At 39.1% G+C, this 18358-nt stretch overlaps 1 protein-coding gene across 2 annotated transcripts; it reads left to right on the top strand.

The window, feature by feature from the left end:
• Window positions 1-41: 41 nt before the first annotated feature.
• LOC138966351 (N-acetylgalactosamine-6-sulfatase-like) lies at window positions 42-13436 on the top strand. 2 transcript variants are annotated; one of them, XM_070338560.1, is made up of 13 exons: window positions 42-264; window positions 1584-1707; window positions 2189-2263; window positions 2596-2698; window positions 3799-3942; window positions 4653-4719; window positions 5055-5182; window positions 5542-5678; window positions 6611-6714; window positions 8500-8636; window positions 9275-9377; window positions 10095-10216; window positions 12305-13436. In XM_070338560.1, exons 1-13 carry the CDS (start codon window positions 169-171, stop codon window positions 12507-12509), a joined length of 1545 nt encoding a protein of 514 aa, XP_070194661.1. In that variant the 5' UTR covers window positions 42-168; the 3' UTR covers window positions 12510-13436. The 2 variants fall into 2 exon arrangements, with proteins under 2 accessions (XP_070194661.1, XP_070194653.1); XM_070338552.1 differs by lacking the exon at window positions 6611-6714 and adding an exon at window positions 6436-6539 and having other exon boundaries at window positions 43-264.
• The last annotated feature ends 4922 nt before the right edge of the window (window positions 13437-18358 follow it).

Below are 18358 nucleotides of genomic sequence, written 5' to 3'. Positions count from 1 at the left end.
AGGGAAACAAAGCTCTCTGACAGGACTGTCATGTGACGAGCCCAAGTGTCACATGTGACGAGCCCAAGTGTCACATGATCCAGCACTTCAAGAAACCATAGAGCGAGTTTACAAGCACTGTCAAAGAACCAAAAAGGAATAGGGTGTGCCAGGAAATATTGGGCCAGTATGAATCGGCTTTTGACACTCCTTCTCCTCTGCATATTTCTTGAAAATGCAGTTTCTCAGCAGAAGCCAAACTTCATCATAATGCTCATGGACGATGTAAGTATACTCCATGCACCGGTTATTTCATCAGGCCAGCCAGGGTCTGTATAATATCAGGGGCGTATTAGGGGGCTGTCCAAAAAAAAGAAAAGATTTAATACTAACTTTAAAAGAAATAATGAGTGGCTGCTGACACCAGTTGATCATGTTTAAAATCAAGGATAAGCCATAAATTGTTCATAAAATAGCTAAAACTCTTCATGCAGCTTCAGCCTTGCCCCTGTACCCCACAAGGGGTCTACCCCTGGACCCCAGGTTGTAACTCCCCCCCCCCCCCTCTTGCTTAACTGCTCCGCCCCTGAATATTATGCTTTGTTGGCCATCTTATCAGTTGTAATTGTGCTTAAGTACTGCTTATGTATATATATAGAAGACAGGCTATGTTGCAGAACTTTGCAATGTACAAGGCTGCGTTTATTTAAGTAAAGCTGCATTTTATAACAGTTAAATACCACTGATAAAACTTATTTAATAAAGTTCACATCTGTTTCTTCAGCTCCTCTTTTTGTATCTAATTTGTTGCCTTGTTCATTACTTTTACAAGATGTGCATTTCTTCAGGAACCACCTTCCCAGTGAAACTGTAGAGGCAGCAACAGTTGACACTTTTGTGTCACGAGCCTCCGCAAATTAAGTTACAGTTCCTGACAAAACTAGGCCCTAATGGATAGGGACTTTTGGCAATGTTTTACGGACAATGAAAATGACAACGACCAGAGCACGCAAATGGATTCTAAAACACCCCCCTTTTCATGCCAGAATGATCATCCTCAAGATCGTGGGCATTACCGGAAAGAAGAAGATGGGATTTTACCAAGTTATTTACTGTCATTATACAGTGATAACACACACGCATGCACACACACCCACACACACACACACACACACACACACACACACACACTCACACACACACACACACAAGCACACACACACACACAAGCACACACACACTCATGCACTCACTCATATATATATATACATATGGAGTCACACACACACACAAATGAATACCGAGTGACAAGCGCATGTACACACACACACGCACACACTGATAGTGACAGTGCAAACCGCCCCCTCTTTTAGTTTTAATGCCTGTAGACCTTCTTTGAAAAGCAGGTCTTAAACAAGAGGTAAACTTACAAACATTATGAACAAAAAAAATCTTAAATCTTCAGCTCTTAAGAAAGAGAAGGTCTTAATATTTGGGATCTTAAAAGGAAGGTTGAGCTGTATGCAGGCAGACAACACTACCATGACAGAATTCTGCAAAGCTTTATTAGATGTCAGAACTCGCTTGCCTTTCTGTTTATACAGATGGGTTGGGGAGATCTGGGTGTGTATGGAGAGCCAAGCAAAGAGACGCCGAACTTAGACTGGATGGCTTCCCAGGGTATGCTTCTACCAGACTTCTACTCAGCAAACCCTCTCTGCTCTCCTTGTGAGTATAACAATAAATAGTTATAAAAATGGTTTTAGTTTTACAGATAACACTGAAACTAACAGGGTGGGGTAAACCGTTGCACTGCTTGTAAAACTGATTATAATTTTTATTGAGCAATGTTTGTTTAGATCAGATGAATGTGATAGAGGGACTGTATAGACACTGAATCATGTTTGACAGAAACGAGTGGTTGTGAGCGCGATACTCAGAAATATTACGCAACAGCTAAGTATCAATTCAGTGTAAGGTTAATGAATTACATTACATGTATTAACGAATAGTGATGGTTTCATACATGATTTTAAACAGTAATTGCACCCCCCCAAAAAAAAAACACCAAAGAGAGATATAAAAAAAAAGCTAGTGCATTCCCAAACAACACAAAAAGGCATGTCAATATACTTCACAAGTGTTTATTTTCTTGTGGAAGCTAGTGCATGATTGTTGTTTAACTAAGAACTTTCTTTCCACTGTTTAGCTCGGGCAGCTCTTATGTCAGGGCGCCTGCCCATCAGAAATGGATTCTACACAACCAATGACCACGCCAGAAATGGTTAGTTTTCAGATTTGTTATCATCCAGTTGCGTTTGTTTGTGGTATATGTGTGTTTAATTACTGTAATATAAGGCATATTTAGGTGTCCAGTATCCAGAATATGTCTCAATAAAAGAATCAGATATTTTGTACCTGTTCAATTACAAGGATTAAGATGAAAACAAACTAAAATTAATCTTTTTTCCTATCGAGAGCAGGGAAGGATTGTGTTCCCCCGTCTTTAACTCTGTGTATGGGTGTGTGTGAGTGTATGGGAGAGAGACTGACAGGTTGGTTATTCAAAATAAGCAAGACAAAATTAATGTCTGTGATAATATTTCTGTTTTGCAGCATATACTCCTCAGGATATCATGGGTGGCATACCTAGCAATGAAATTTTGCTGCCAGAAAATTTGCAGAAACTTGGCTACAGAAGCAAAATCATTGGAAAATGGTTAGTATACAGTACTGTAGTAAAAGTGTTATGTTTATTTTCCAGATTTAGTCTTGAGAGCCAGCTGTTACCATTCATCATTTTTGTCTTGTGTTCATGAGTCATGATTTATGGAAGCCTGCACAGTATGATGCAGCAGCAAATGGACTAAACTGGGTTACAGTCAAACTTGTCATGGCGATCACCTTTTGATAACAATTAAGCACCTGCTCATTACAAAGGATCTCCTGTGATATCTTGACTCACCTTTCCACTGGGACCTCTTGTCTTTGATGGTTAATTTTGGTTGTTCCCTTGGATGGTCGTTATAGACAGGTTCAACTGTACCACTCAGGGGCAGATCACATTATTTTTAGGAGGGGGGGGGGGGGGGTTTCCAATTTTTTTCTTTTTAGGCCAATTCGACGACGCGAAGCGATTAGTTGAGGGCGTGAAGCGTTCGAACCTCTTAGGGGGGTCCGGGGGCATGCCCCCACCCCCCCCGAACATTTTTTACACAAACAAGAAAAATGGAGCAAACTGGTGCAATCTGAGCCAAGAAACTTCCCCTAATACACCTTCCAAAAATTGAATTTAAGAAGACAAATTTAGATCAAAACAAGGACAATTGACCGATCTGGTGCAACCTGAGCCAACTAATTACCCAACTATACTTTCTGAAATCGCCACTTAGAACAGAAAGGCCGTCTCCTAGGGGGGAAATGTTGAGAAAAATCAAGGAAAATGGGGCAATCTGAGCCATAAGTTTTTCTTATTTTGGTTTGTAGTCAAAGGACAAACAATAAATGATAATCCATGCATATTCTTTCCAACAAAACAACCACCTGTATTCACTCCATGACTGTTTTGAAAGGGAAGGAAATCTGGAGGAAACTGTACATTTTTGTGTAAAGTAACAGCACCGGATCATGAAAATACTGTGTAGATTTAGTTTAGCACTATATTTTTCAGTACACATTAACATGCCATGTGTTTGAACCCACACATAGACACACACAGACACACGCCCATGTACAAACACACATTTGTTGTTCCTAGCTAAAAACACAAAACAATATTTGTGATTCAGTGGTGTGTGTTTTATCTTGTGTCACATTCAGGCATCTTGGACAGCAGCCGCAGTACCATCCCCTGGTTCACGGGTTTGACGAGTGGTTTGGTGCCCCCAACTGTCACTTTGGTCCCTTTGACAACAAACGCACCCCCAACATTCCCGTCTACAGGGACACTGACATGATTGGGAGGTAAGATTTGTAATGCACACAATCCCTCATCTACCATCTGAGGCCGTGTCAGCATTGTTTGTTAGCTGCAACATTGTATTCATCTTTTTTTTTAATCTCCCTTTCTGGCTTTCTCTCTATCTTTTTACATTTAGTCAAGTTTTGACCAAATGTTTTAACATAGAGGGGGGAATCGAGACGAGGGTCGTGGTGTATGTGTGTGTGTCTCTGTGTGTGTGTGTGTGTGTGTGTAGAGCGATGCAGACTGAACTACTGGGCCGATCTTTATGAAATTTGACATGAGAGTTCCTGGGTATGATATCCCCGGACGTTTTTTTCATTTTTTCGATAAATACCTTTGATGACGTCATATACGGCTTTTTGTAAAAGTTGAGGCGGCACTGTCACACCCTCATTTTTCAATTAAATTGATTGAAATTTTTGTAAAGCAATCTTGTTTTAAGGTTCCATTTTACCTCTTCTGTTTCTGTCGTATCTGTCTGGCTATCTGTTCTTCTGACTGGATCATAGTACATGTACATATGTTGATCTCTCACACCCTCCCCCACCCCCACCCAACGCACACCCCCCCCCCCCAACGCACCCCCCCCCCCCCCAACGCATCCCCCCCCCCCCCATCCGGCTTTTCTGTCTGCCTCTTGCAGTCCAGTTTTTTTTTTAACACAATCATTGCATTATTTTTGTAATTTGTGAGTGTGTTTCTTTTGCAGGTATTATGAAGATTATTTGATTGACCATAAAACTGGAGAATCCAATCTGACACAGATTTTCATCAGGGTAAGTGGAGTCTTTAAATCAGCCAGCATTATTGCGCCATGGTTTTCACCTGCTGTTTTTTTTTAGAAATTCTTCACGATGTCATTTATTCTGTCCTACTAACAGACTTACTTTGACTCAAAATAGGGTACACAAACATTTCTAAACATGCAATTGCAAACAAATTTGCATACAAAATCTCTCAGTTGCAAACTTTTGTGTTAACAAAGAAAGAAGCCTTTCTCTTCTGTTTTTTTACCATCAAAATGTGTGATGATGTTTATTTGCATGCATTGAATTCTGACTTTGTGTCTGTGTATGTACTATATAGTTGCAATTTTGGTGAATCTTTGCAGGAAGCAACAACCTTCATAGAGAAGCAGGCAGCACAGAAGCAACCATTTTTCCTGTACTGGGCGGTAGATGCAACTCACGAGCCTGTCTATGCCTCACGAGATTTCCTGGGCTCAAGTCAGCGAGGATTGTAAGTTTTCAAATCAGTTTTAGGGTAATTTAGTGTCATTGCAACATGTTGTGTTTTTTACAAACGCAACACTTCAGGTCAACAAATTAGTTAAAAATAATGTTGACGAATGCCTGGCATTGGATATCTAATATAATATTTGTCATTTTGTCAATCTGTCTGTCTGTGTCACTTTAGCAGGTATCAATTAGGACAGATTTCAGTTGATGCTCGATCAAGGGCAACACATTCCTGGTGCTCCTTTCAATTGTATTTCTGGCAACTGTACAGTTCAGTGTATAAGAGGTTGACATAACTGACAGTTGTGTATTGCTGTGGTCTTAATAGTGTTCTACACTGCCTTGTGTTCTATTCACTAGGTATGGGGATGCAGTGCGAGAGCTGGACTATGGAGTGGGGCAGATTCTGCAGAAGGTGAAGGACCTGGGCCTAGTCAACAACACCATGACCATCTTCTCGTCAGACAACGGTGGCGCCACCTATGCTAAGGAAATGGGTATGTAACAATGTACATACGTAGTCTGGTTGCGAACAATCAAACTGCAACCTTTCAAACATGATATAGCTTCATGAAAAGTCATTATTGAGAAAAAGTCTTATGTATCATTATCATTATAGAAATGGGGGTACTGATTGGCAAACAATGTGCAGCTTTATTGAAATAGTAGTTACTCAGTGCAGGTTGAGTTCAATGCAGAAGCAACTCTCTGATAACGCATTTTATGTATTCCATTTGCAGACGTATTGAAGTATTATGGATCTGGGAGGTTTCATAACCAGATCAGAAAAAAGGGCTAGTGAGGTCAAAAGTAATTGTGACAGCAATGAATTGCTGTATTTTAGTTTGGTAGCATGATATGAACAGCCTGTCATAACAGTAATCATGCATACAACAAATGGTGGATTATACAGTGGTACCTGCCATGAAAGGACAGCCTTGGGACCAGTTAAAAGTGTCCCTACATTGCAGGTGGCCTGTCATGACAGGTACATTTTGGTCAGGAAAATAGACAAAGGGACTCCAGAAGGTGTCCTTTCATGGGAGGTGTCCACTCATCAGAGCAGGGGCCTCACATTGCAGGTACCACTGTAATGTGAACATTGATTCTGTTGCACTTTTATCTCATTTCGAGTAAATGTGCAAGAAAAAAGTAGTGAAAATAGCAATATGCATTTCCATTGATAGGTAGACATCAGTTATTTGGGGAGAGTGGTGGTGATGATGTTGTGCATGCTATGCATCTGGTTGCTAGGTGGCAACAACGGTCCCTTCCTCTGTGGCAAAGAGACCACGTATGAAGGGGGAATGCGAGAACCAACAATAGCTTTCTGGCCAGGCAAAATTCCAGCCGGAACGGTAATTCTGTTTTTCTGTATTTTTTTCTTCTTGCTTTGCTTAGTGAAATATTCACCCATTCTTCTATCTAGGAGGCAGCAATGGCCCTTTTCTGTGCGGAAAGCAAACGACGTTTGAAGGTGGAATGAGAGAGCCTACCATAGCGTACTGGCCTGGCAAGATTCCTGCTGGAGTGGTGAGATTCTGATCATCTTGGTTTACTGCATTTCAGACAGGCAGTCTCGTTGCATGCGGTTTTTCTTCTGCCAGTAACACTCCTGACCTTTGTTTGTAGATGGTTTTGATTGTTATTAGGTGTTTTGTTGCGGAATCCATGATTTTCCCCCTGTTTTTTTGCAAGCTGGCAGGTTTTTGCTTGTTAGTGTTTATTTTAAAACAAGTCTGTAAATCCTATTGCAGAGCTAAAAGAGGAAAACTTTTTGTTTTAAATAACATTTGCACTGTCTTCAGTTAATTTTCATCTCTTTGCTTGTAGTCTGCAGTCCCTTTTTCCCTGTTTTGATGAATGTAGAATCTTCTTTTTTAACTATATACTTTGTTGTTGTTTTTGTTCAGGAATATGCATCAAGCATCATAATCAAGCACCTTTATCTGCAGTTTACATTTGTGCAATGCCAAGTCCTGTGGTTCTTGTAATTCATATTGATGTTTTTATAATACTAATGCATGTACACTGTAGTACATGCATCATTAGTTGGTGGCATGTGAAATTGTGGACCTGTAACATCACAGGAGTAATTTCATGACAGGGGCACTTTTTATTTATTAATTAAAAACAAGTCGCGTAAGGCGAAATTACTGCATTTAGTCAAGCTGTGGAACTCACAGAATTAAACTGAACGCACTGCATTTTTTCACAATGACCGTAGTCCGCCGCTTGTGCAAAACGGAGTGAAACTGACGAGCCTGTTCAGCGCGGTAGTGGTTTCGCTGTGCTGCATAGCAAGCTTTTCTGTACCTCTCTTCGTTTTAACTTTCTGAGCGTGTTTTTAATCCAAACATATCATATCTATATGTTTTTGGAATCAGGAACTGACAAGGAATAAGATGAAATTGTTTTTAAATCAATTTCGGAAATTTAATTTTGATCATAATTTTTATATTTTTTATTTTCAGAGCTTGTTTTTAATCCAAATATAACATATGTATATGTTTTTGGAATCAGGAAATGATGTAAAATAAGATGAACGTAAATTTGGATCGTTTTATTTTAAAAAAAAAAGATTACAATTTTCAGATTTTTAATGACCAAAGTCATTCATTAATTTTTAAGCCACCAAGCTGAAATGCAATACCGAAGTACGGCCTTCGTCGAAGATTGCTTTACAAAAATTTCAATCAATTTGATTGAAAAATGAGGGTGTGACAGTGCCGCCTCAACTTTTACAAAAAGCCGGATATGACATCATCAATAGTATTTATCAAGAAAATGAAAAAAACGTCCGGGGATATCATTCCCAGGAACTCTCATGTCAAATTTCATAAAGATCGGTCCAGTAGTTTGGTCTGAATCGCTTTACACACACACACGCACAGACAGACAGACACACACACATACACCACGACCCTCGTCTCGATTCCCCCTCTATGTTAAAACTTGACTAAATGTAAAAAGACAGTAGCAGTTTTTTCTTTTTGGGGCTGCTATCTCTTCTTTGGATGTGTTTACATAAAAGGTGACACTCTACTGTTGATACTTCATCTAATATAGTAGCCTTGCTTTTGTTACTGCATCAGGAATAAAACTGTTGCAATTTTGAGCCAGGCTTTGCTTGATACGAAAGGGATAGGACAGGTCTGCACCTGTGTTTAGAAGGGAGTAAATTTCAGTGGAAGGTAAATCTAGGAAAGGCAGCTTTGAAGTTGTGCTTTCAAGATCATGTTTTAGCCCTGGTCACCTTTTTCTTATGCCTGATGTGTGCATTCATAATCAGTGTAACCATTTTAAGTCAAATTACAGGTGTCCCATCAGCTGGGGAGTCTGATGGACTTATACACTACCTTCACAACTCTGGCAGGAGGTTCGATTCCCACTGACCGTGTGGTTGATGGCATTGACCTTACCCAGGCCCTCTTCAAGCAGACCATCATAGACAGGTGAGAAATTAAGTGGGGAAAAGGTGAATGAGGACATGTTAAGGTGAGGCCGGTTTGTTGTGTCTTTGGTTAGATGTTTTATGTGAAAGAGGTTGAAGAAAATTGCATGAGATGAGTGTTCTGAGGGTTTGTGTGTGTGTGTGTGTGTGTGTGTGTGTGTGTGTGTGTGTGTGTGTGTGTGTGTGTGTGTGTGTGTGTGTGTGTGTGTGTGTGTGTGTGTGTGTGTGTGTGTGTGTGTGAATGTCTTGTGCAGGAAGCTTTGTGTGGAAAAGGTGAAACAGGCAGTTATGGTTTGAGCATTTGTGTGACCCTAAGTAAAAAGTGTGTGTGTGACTGTCTGTATATGACTGAGAGAGGGCGAGAAAGACAGGGAGAGAGAGACAGACAGAGACTGAAGAGGTGAAGTCGGGTTAAATGGATCATTTTGTTCATGACCTTACCTTGTTCTTTTTGCACGAATCAAAGCTCTCAAAAAATAAAATGTCAAACATCCATTATCAGCTCATAGGTCATTAAATAACATTAAATGTATTTAAACATCAGGATTTGAAGTGAAAATCAACTTAAAAAACAAATGATTGCTTCTAGGTCTGGGTGTCAGATAATAACATTTTTAATTCTGTCTGTTTAAATTTCAGACCCATCTTTTATTACCGCGGTGACGAGCTGATGGCAGCACGGTGGCAACAGTACAAAGCACACTTCTGGACGTGGACCAACAGTCAAGATGAGTTTGATAAGGTCAGCCATGATGGATAAGGATTATGCAATATATTGTCCTAATATTGTGCCCCCTGCCCCCTTTCAGTCCCCTAATGTGACACACGCACACACGTATGTATGCATGCAGGCATGCACACACACACACAAACACACACACACACACAGTCACTCACTCACACCCTCACACACACAGACACACACACACTTACACACACACACACACACACACACACACACACACACACACACACACACACACACACACACACACACACTGGCACACTCTGACTTTTAAGCCCCACTTTCATTAGATAGCTTTTCAGAATATCTATAAATGTACCTTCTTTTCTGAATACTGTAGTTGTGAATGTAAGAATTCTCTCTTTGAAAACCTAATCTGTTTTGTTTTCTTTATTTTTGACAGTCTTAAAAGGAGGCGGCCAATGTAGCATGTATTTTTTGCTAATGATATCTCTCAAAAATTGCTTTTGATTTTGTATTTTCTGAACATGTACTATAAATATTACCATGAACTGAATTATTCGTCATCCTAGCAGTTGTAGCCAGATAAGTGTTTTTTTCTGGTTCATCAATTAAAAGTTTTTTCTTAACTAAACAAACACGGTTTTCACCCCTGTCTCTTCAAGTTGTGACTGCTTCAGGAAAAACTAAAAAGTTTAAAAATTAGACTTATTAGTTTGTATATATCATTATGTGTCTCTGTCTGTGCCTCAGGGGGTCAACTTCTGCCCAGGTGAGGAGATAGACGGAGTTACCACCCATGAACAGGTGAACAACACGGCTGAGCCTCTGCTTTTCCATTTAGGCAAGGACCCTGGTGAAAAATACATGATCAAGTGAGTTACAAGACTGAAGACTGTAGTGTGTGTGCCTGTCTCTTGTTCTCTTTCTCTCCCTCTCTCATTGCAGTAAGTGCGGGTGTCTATCTCTCTCCCTCTCTCTATCTCTCTCTCATGCACTCTCTCTCTCTCTCTCTCTCTCTCTCTCTCTCTCTCTCTCTCTCTCTCTCTCTCTCTCTCCTTGTAAAATAAAGTTTGTTCGTTGGTTCATTCTCTCTTTCTCTTTCTCTCTCTCTCTCTCTCTCTCTCTCTCTCTCTCTCTCTCTCTCTCTCTCTCTCTCTCTCTCTCTCTCATGCACTCTCTCTCCTTGTAAAATAAAGTTTGTTCGTTGGTTCATTCTCTCTCTCTCTCTCTCTCTCTCTCTCTCTCTCTCTCTCTCTGTGTGCGTGTGTGTGTGTGCGTGCATGCGTGCGTGTATGTATGTTTATGTATTTACGTGCGTGCGTGTGTGCGTGAGCGCGTGTGTGTGTGTGTATGCTTTTGCTATCAAGCATATGATACCTATGCATGTAACTATTACAGTATCAAGCATATGATACCTACTGTAATAGTTTCATGCATTTGTTGTATGCATTTAATGACTGCTTCAGATGTGTATATAATTTGCATATAATTTGCTGTGTGTGTGCCCACACACGTGTGTATCTGTATGTGTGTGTGTGTGTGTGTCCGTGTCTGTACGTGTATATCTGTGTATGTGTCGTTTGACAATGTTTGCTTAAGTTATATATCTTTCCAAGCTATGTTTTCATGATTATGTCTCAACATTTGGCAGGCTCTTTCTTTATTTTGCCTCACTTATTTGCATGTGTAGGCTATGTTTAAAGCCCAATGTATCTCACCCTTATTAATTTCGTTTTATGCACCAATTTCATTTGTGTGAAAATTGTCAAAATCAACTCATTCATTAGAACAATAAAACATCCATCCATCCATCCATCCATCCATCCATCTCTCTCTCTCTCTCTCTCTCTCTCTCTCTCTCTCTCTCTCTCTCTCTCTCTCTCTCTCTCTCTCTCTGTATCACTCTTTCTCTCTCTCTCTCTGTATCAGTCTTTCTCTCTCTCTCTCTCTCTCTCTCTCTCTCTCTCTCTCTCTCTCTCTCTCTCTCTCTCTCTCTCTCTCTCTCTCTCTCTCTCTCTCTCTCTCTCTCTCTCTCTCTCTTCAACCCATATTCTCTTGGGCTTTGGAGTATCTAATACCTCTCATCATTAATCCATGTGCCTAAAACCCAGTGTGTAAAGAACATCTTGCATCAATTATTGTTTCTACATCGACAGCAACAACAACAGAAATCAGAAAGAAACATTGCTAGTGAATGTTTTGTTTTTTCTATGATTAAATGTTCCAGTAATTATCCTTTCTTGGTTTTTGTTTTCTTTATCAAGAGAAATACAATGGAACCCCCATTATAAGACCCTCCAATTCAAGACTCCCTCCCTTTTAAGACCTATAGTTTCCTCAGATCTGTTCATAAGCTCTGTAAATTGACCCCCATTTTGACGGGCGCAGTGGCGTGGTGGTAAGACGTCGCCCTCCTAATCGGGAGGTCGTGAGTTCGAATCCCGGTCGCCGCTGCCGCCTGGTGGGTTAAGAGTGGAGATTTTTCCGATCTCCCAGGTCAACTTATGTGCAGACCTGCTAGTGACTTAACTCCCTTCGTGTGTACATGCAAGCACAAGATCAAGTGAGCACGGAAAAGAACCTGTGATCCATGTCAGAGTTCGGTGGGTTACAGAAACACGAAAATACCCAGCATGCCTCCCCCGAAATCGGCGTATGCTGCCTGAATGGCGGGGTAAAAACGGTCATACACGTAAAAATCCACTGGTGCTAAAAACATGAGTGAACGTGGGAGTCTAAGCCCATGAACGAAGAAGAAGAAGAAGAAGAGAAGAAGACCCCCATTTTAAGACTCCCTCCTTTTTAAGACCTGGTATTTTCATATTTTTGGAGGTCTTAAACGGGGGGTTCCACTGTAGTTTTCTGTCTTCTTTAACCAAACAACAACAACCCCAAAACATCTTTGACAGTGCAAACGAGAATGCAGTAATTTATAAAACAAAATGCCATTCTTGCTTCAGGTCTACCTCAGTGGAGTACAAAGGAGTGATGCCACAGATTCTGAAGATTGTGGCAGAGCATAGGTCTCAGCTTGTGAAAGGTGAACCCCAGCTCAACATGTGTGACTCCAGCGTCATGAACTGGGCTCCCCCTGGTTGCGAGAAGATCAACAAATGTCTGCCGGTTCCAAAGTCAAACCCCAGCAAGTGTGTGTGGGTCCATTAGTAGAATGCCGTTGTGACAGAACGATATATATACATGTATAAGCTTTATTATAAGTTGAACAGTGCTTTTGAAAAGTGTTTTTTCACGTTTTGTCTAAGGTAAGAAATTATGATATTCGGATTAAACATACTCAATGGCGAATAAGAGACATGTTTTGTTAATACACAACATTGCCCAAAACTTTCCTGTCATTTTGGAAAAACTGCCAATTTATTTTACTGTTCGGCAAAAGCTGAAACTAAGGACTACCTTAAAGTTCTGAAAATTGCCTTTAACTTTTATGCAGGTCATTTTGGCAGTTCTGCCAATTTATTTTACTGATCGACAAAGGATGAAACCAAGGACTACCTTTAAAGTTCTGAAAATTGCCTTAACTTTTGTGCAGGTAATTTTGGCAAATTTGCTGAAAAGAATTAATCATAACAGCATCTCTGATGTGTGTTATCTGGTGTTTTATGGTCTTTGTTATATGCAGGTTCAACCGTATGTGGGTACATGTATTTGGAGTTTGACCGTTTGCCGTTGATTCACTACATTCCAATCATTTGTTATTCTGTACCAATAAAAGGTTCCCCTATCAAATATTTTTGGGAGGATGAATTTGACAACTTGTATTTACTGTCAAATGCAAACCATATCAAATGAGGGTGCTTCTTTTATGTGAAGTGTCTTTGGTTGCACTTGAATGTACTCTTTGACACACATTTAATGATGCTTGTGCAAATTTTGAATGCATAATGTGTGTTTGCTTGCTTGCTTTTCAAACAGCATTGTCCACTTGAGTTTGAGTTTTGTTTTCTGTTTTAAATCAGTGTGTGGAATACAGGGTCACCTTCTGTTCCTTTTGCTTTGTTTACATTTTTATTTCATGTGTAACACAGTGCCAGAAAACACTCATATTTGGTTTGGAGGCAAAGACGGTTAAGGCTGGAGCACACTTTGGAAAGTACGTTGGAGTAGCCTCCCTTCTACGTTGGAGTAGCCTCCCTTCCCGGATTTAGAACGCGTTTCGTGTCGTAACAGATTATCCACTTACTAGCCATATCCGTATGCAAAATAATGAAATAAACATTAGGAAATGGCAGACGTTTACAAATATCGACATTCTCTATCAGTGCAATAAAAAACAATCGTTAGAACTTGCATTTACGACATGTCGTGCGTGAGAACGTGTCAGTAAACAAGCACTTTTTGCCTTGCTGAAGAACCCCACGAGTCAAGCTAAAACAGACGACAAGTAATGGAAAGCAGTCTGCGGATAAACATAACAAACTACTGATGAAAAAGTGTGTTCATCCCTGCTCTGGATAAAAGACATCGGACTGATGACAACGTGGCAGCGTTCACGCGAAAAGATTTTTTTTCAGATTATCGCTTCTACATTTTATTGCACGTACTTGGGGCAGATCTGAATTTCTGAAAGATGACAAATCGGTCTTGTGAGTTGAGAACCACATGTTCTTTGCCGACAGAAATCACGATGGGACAAGATGTAGATTGTGTTGAAGAGATGTTTGCAGATTATCGCATCTACATTTTATTGCTCAGATCAATGCACGTAGTTGGGGTAGATCTGAATTTCGCAATGGAAGACGACAAATCCGTCTTGTGAGTTAAGAACCACACGTTCTTTGGCGGCAGAAATCACTATGGGACAAGATGAGGATTGTGTTGAGGGGCTAATACTGACTGACTTTAGATGAAGAGTTCCTAGACTGCCTGGTTTTTGTAGAGAGGCATCATGATGATATCCTGGGTTATTTTTACGTTCTTGGTGACAACGCGCCAGAATCGCACGAAGATCGAACTCTCGAAGAAAACAAGTTTATCGCTGAACATCGGAAATGTGAAATGCTCTTCCTGTCTGACCAGTCTCCCCGTTAAATCCACAGGCTACATTATTTATCAGGTAACTTACCAAACCGGAGTGTGTGTGTGTGTGTGTGTGTGTGTGTGTGTGTGTGTGTACACCGGATTACCACCATCAACGCACCCTTTTGGACTTTTCTACTATGCCTGCTGTGACATTCACGAGGATTATTGTGATTCTTGGACAATCGTGTGCCTATGCTGGACTTGCAGGAAGACAAACGGTGCCGGAACGGTATACGTGCTGCCAAGTGTGCACGTCCAGAGCGCAGTGTGAACCGAGAGTGAGTGTGTCATTGTGTGGAAGTTTTGCTTGATTGATTTATTCATGATTTAATTTGCTTTTTGGTTCAATAGTAAAATCTGTGTACGTTATACTTTGTATTTTGTGGTGTGATTCGCCCGAGTGCGAGACCCCCATCCCCGAACGCCTCTGTGGGTGGAATTGTATATATATATACTTGTGTAACGTGAGTGTGTAGATGAGAATGTGAAAGTTGCTTTGGACCCAGATACACACAGCAGACACCAACGCAACAGCTAAGTTTCAGCCTGACAAAGAAATTCGAGTGACACAGCTAATGGCTGTACTTGTTATTTCTCTATTAAAACAAATGTTTCAAGATCTTTAGGCCAAAACAAATAAATTGTCTGTTTCTATTAACATGGCTAAAAAAAATAGGGTAGGTAGGTAGGTGTTTTTGTTGTTGTTGTTGCCAGGATAGAATTCTTGAAAATAAACGACACAAAGAGACAAGACTCGCTATAGATAGATTTATAAAAAATTAAAAAAAATGTGACAAAGGATATAAAATGATTGTTTTACCTGGTCTGGAATCTTCAGTAGTAATTGCATAAAAAAAAGTCTGATAATTATATCAATTATCATGTTAACTTTTTCTTAAAATGGGTGCGTTAAATCCTAGTCTGTTTTTTTTTAATGGACTAAGCAATCCTTGGACTGACAGAAAAGATGTATTTTAAAAATGTCCAGTTGCTTTTACTTATTTTTCTAATTGGAAGAGAATACAAATTATGCACTCTTTTCTGTTAAAATGGGTAGAGGGCGGGGGTAGTAAAAGGATCACAGTTCAAGATTTTGCGCGACAAGAGGTGTGTTTCTTTTATAAAGAGCAAAAACTCAACTTGGTATCTAACACTATTTCTGAACACTGTAACCACTTTAGCACTTTTTTTTTCTTCTTCTGTCTTCCAAACTTCTAATTCAGCTTCAAAAATGATTAAAAAAAAGGGTTTTTTTCTTCTGAAATCTACAGTTAAATCACTATTTTGGATATTCTATTTTGCTTCCCTATTTATCTTCTTAAGTTTTTGATCATCTGATTACCTTGCTTTTCTATTTGGAAGATAATATGCACTCTTTTCTGAAAAATGGGTAGGGGGTGGGGGTAGTAAAAGCATCACAGTATACAATTTTGTGCGACAAGAGGTGTGTTTCTTTTAACTTTGATGAAGAGGGATAACTCAACTTGGTATCTAACACTAGTTCTGAACACTGTAACCACTTTAGCACTTTTAATTTATTTGTTCTGTCTTCCAAGCTTTAAATTCAGCTTATAAAATGAGTAAAACAGTGTGTGTTTTCTGAATTCACCAGTTAAATCACTCTGTTGGATGTTGTTTTTTGCTTCCCTCTTTCAGTTCTGAAGTTTTTGATCATCTGACTACCTTGCTTTTCTATTTGGAAGATAATATGCACTCTTTTCTGAAAAATGGGTAGGGGGTGGGGGTAGTAAAAGCATCACAGTTCAAGATTTTGCGCGACAAGAGGTGTGTTTCTTTCAACTGTGATGAAGAGGAATAACTCAACTTGGTATCTAACACTATTTCTGAACACTGTAACTACTGAAGCACTTTTAATTTTTTTTTCTGTCTTCCAAGCTTTAAATTCAGCGAATAAATTGAGTAAAAAATTGGTTTTTTTTTCTGAATTCACCAGTTAAATCACTCTGTTGGATGTTATTTTTTGCTTCCCTATTTCTGTTCTGAAGTTTTTGATCATCTGACTACCTTGCTTTTCTATTTGGAAGATAATATGCACTCTTTTCTGAAAAATGGGTAGGGGGTGGGGGTAGTAAAAGCATCACAGTTCAAGATTTTGCGCGACAAGAGGTGTGTTTCTTTTAACTGTGATGAAGAGGGATAACTCAACTTGGTACCAAACACTATTTCTGAACACTGTAACCACTTTAGCACTTTCATTTTTTCTCTCTCTGTCTTCCAAGCTTTAAAATTTAGCTAATAAAATGAGTAAAAAAGTGGGTTTTTTTTCAGAATTCACCAGTTAAATCACTATGTTGGATGTTCTATTTTGCTTCCCTATTTCTGTTCTTCAGTTTTTGATCATCTGACTACCCTGCTTTTCTATTTGGTAGATAATATGCACTCTTTTCTGAAAAAATGGGTAGGGGGTGGGGGAAATAAAAGTATCACAGTTCAAGATTTTGGCCGACAAGAGGTGTATTTCTTTTAACAGTGGTAAAGAGGGATAACTCAACTTGGTATCTAACACTATTTCTGAACACTGTAATCACTTTAACACTTTTAATTTATGTTTGTTTGTGTTCCAAGTTTTAAATTAAGCTTCAAAAATGGGTAAAAAAATAGTTTTCTCATAATTCACAAGTTAAATCATTATGTTGGATGTTCTATTTTGCTTCCCTCTTTCTCTTCTTAAGTTTTTGATCATCTGACTACCCTGCTTTTCTATTTGGAAGATAATATGCACTCTTTTCTGACAAATGGTAAGGGGGTGGGGGTAGTAAAAGCAACACAGTTCAAAATTTTGCGCGTTAAGAGGTGGTTTTTTTTTTAAATTGGTAAAGAGGGATAACTCAACTTGGTATCTAACACTATTTCTGAACACTGTAATCACTTTAACACTTTTAATTTATGTTTGTCTGTGTTCCAAGTTTCAAATTAAGCTTCAAAAATGGGTTAAAAAAATGTTTTTTTAATAATTCACAAGTTAAATCATTATGTTGGATGCTCTATTTTGCTTCCCTCTTTCTCTTCTTTAAGTTTTTGATCATCTGACTACCCTGCTTTTCTATTTGAAAGATAATATGCACTCTTTTCTGAAAAATGGGTAGGGGGTGGGGGTAGTAAAAGCATCACAGTTCAAGATTTTGCGCGACAAGAGGTGTATTTCTTTTAACTGTGATGAAGAGGGATAACTCAACTTGGTATCTAACACTATTTCTGAACACTGTAATCACTTTAACACTTTTAATTTATGTTTGTCTGTGTTCCAAGTTTCAAATTAAGCTTCAAAAATGGGTTAAAAAAATGGTTTTTTAATAATTCACAAGTTAAATCATTATGTTGGATGCTCTATTTTGCTTCCCTCTTTCTCTTCTTTAAGTTTTTGATCATCTGACTACCCTGCTTTTCTATTTGAAAGATAATATGCACTCTTTTCTGAAAAATGGGAAGGGGGTGGGGGTAGTAAAAGCATCACAGTTCAAAATGTTGCCCGTTAAGAGGTGTATTTTTTTTAAATTGGTAAAGAGGGATAACTCAACTTGGTATCTAACACTATTTCTGAACACTGTAATCACTTTAACACTTTTGATTTATGTTTGTCTGTGTTCCAAGTTTCAAATTAAGCTTCAAAAATGGGTAAAAAAAATGGTTTTTTAATAATTCACAAGTTAAATCATTATGTTGGATGTTCTATTTTGCTTCCCTCTTTCTCTTCTTTAAGTTTTTGATCATCTGACTACCCTGCTTTTCTATTTGAAAGATAATATGCACTCTTTTCTGAAAAATGGGGAGGGGGTGGGGGTAGTAAAAGCATCACAGTTCAAGATTTTGCGCGACAAGAGGTGTGTTTTTTTTAACTGTGATGAAGAGGGATAACTCAACTTGGTATCAAACACTATTTCTGAACACTGTAACCACTTTAGCACTTTTAATTTTTTTTTTTCTGTCTTCAGTTCCAAGCTTTAAATTAAGCT

This window comes from Littorina saxatilis, linkage group LG1, assembly GCF_037325665.1.
Source record: "Littorina saxatilis isolate snail1 linkage group LG1, US_GU_Lsax_2.0, whole genome shotgun sequence".
NCBI lineage: Eukaryota > Metazoa > Mollusca > Gastropoda > Littorinimorpha > Littorinidae > Littorina > Littorina saxatilis.
The sequence above is the reverse complement of the archived record's forward strand: the minus strand, read 5'-3'. Positions and strand labels throughout refer to the sequence as shown.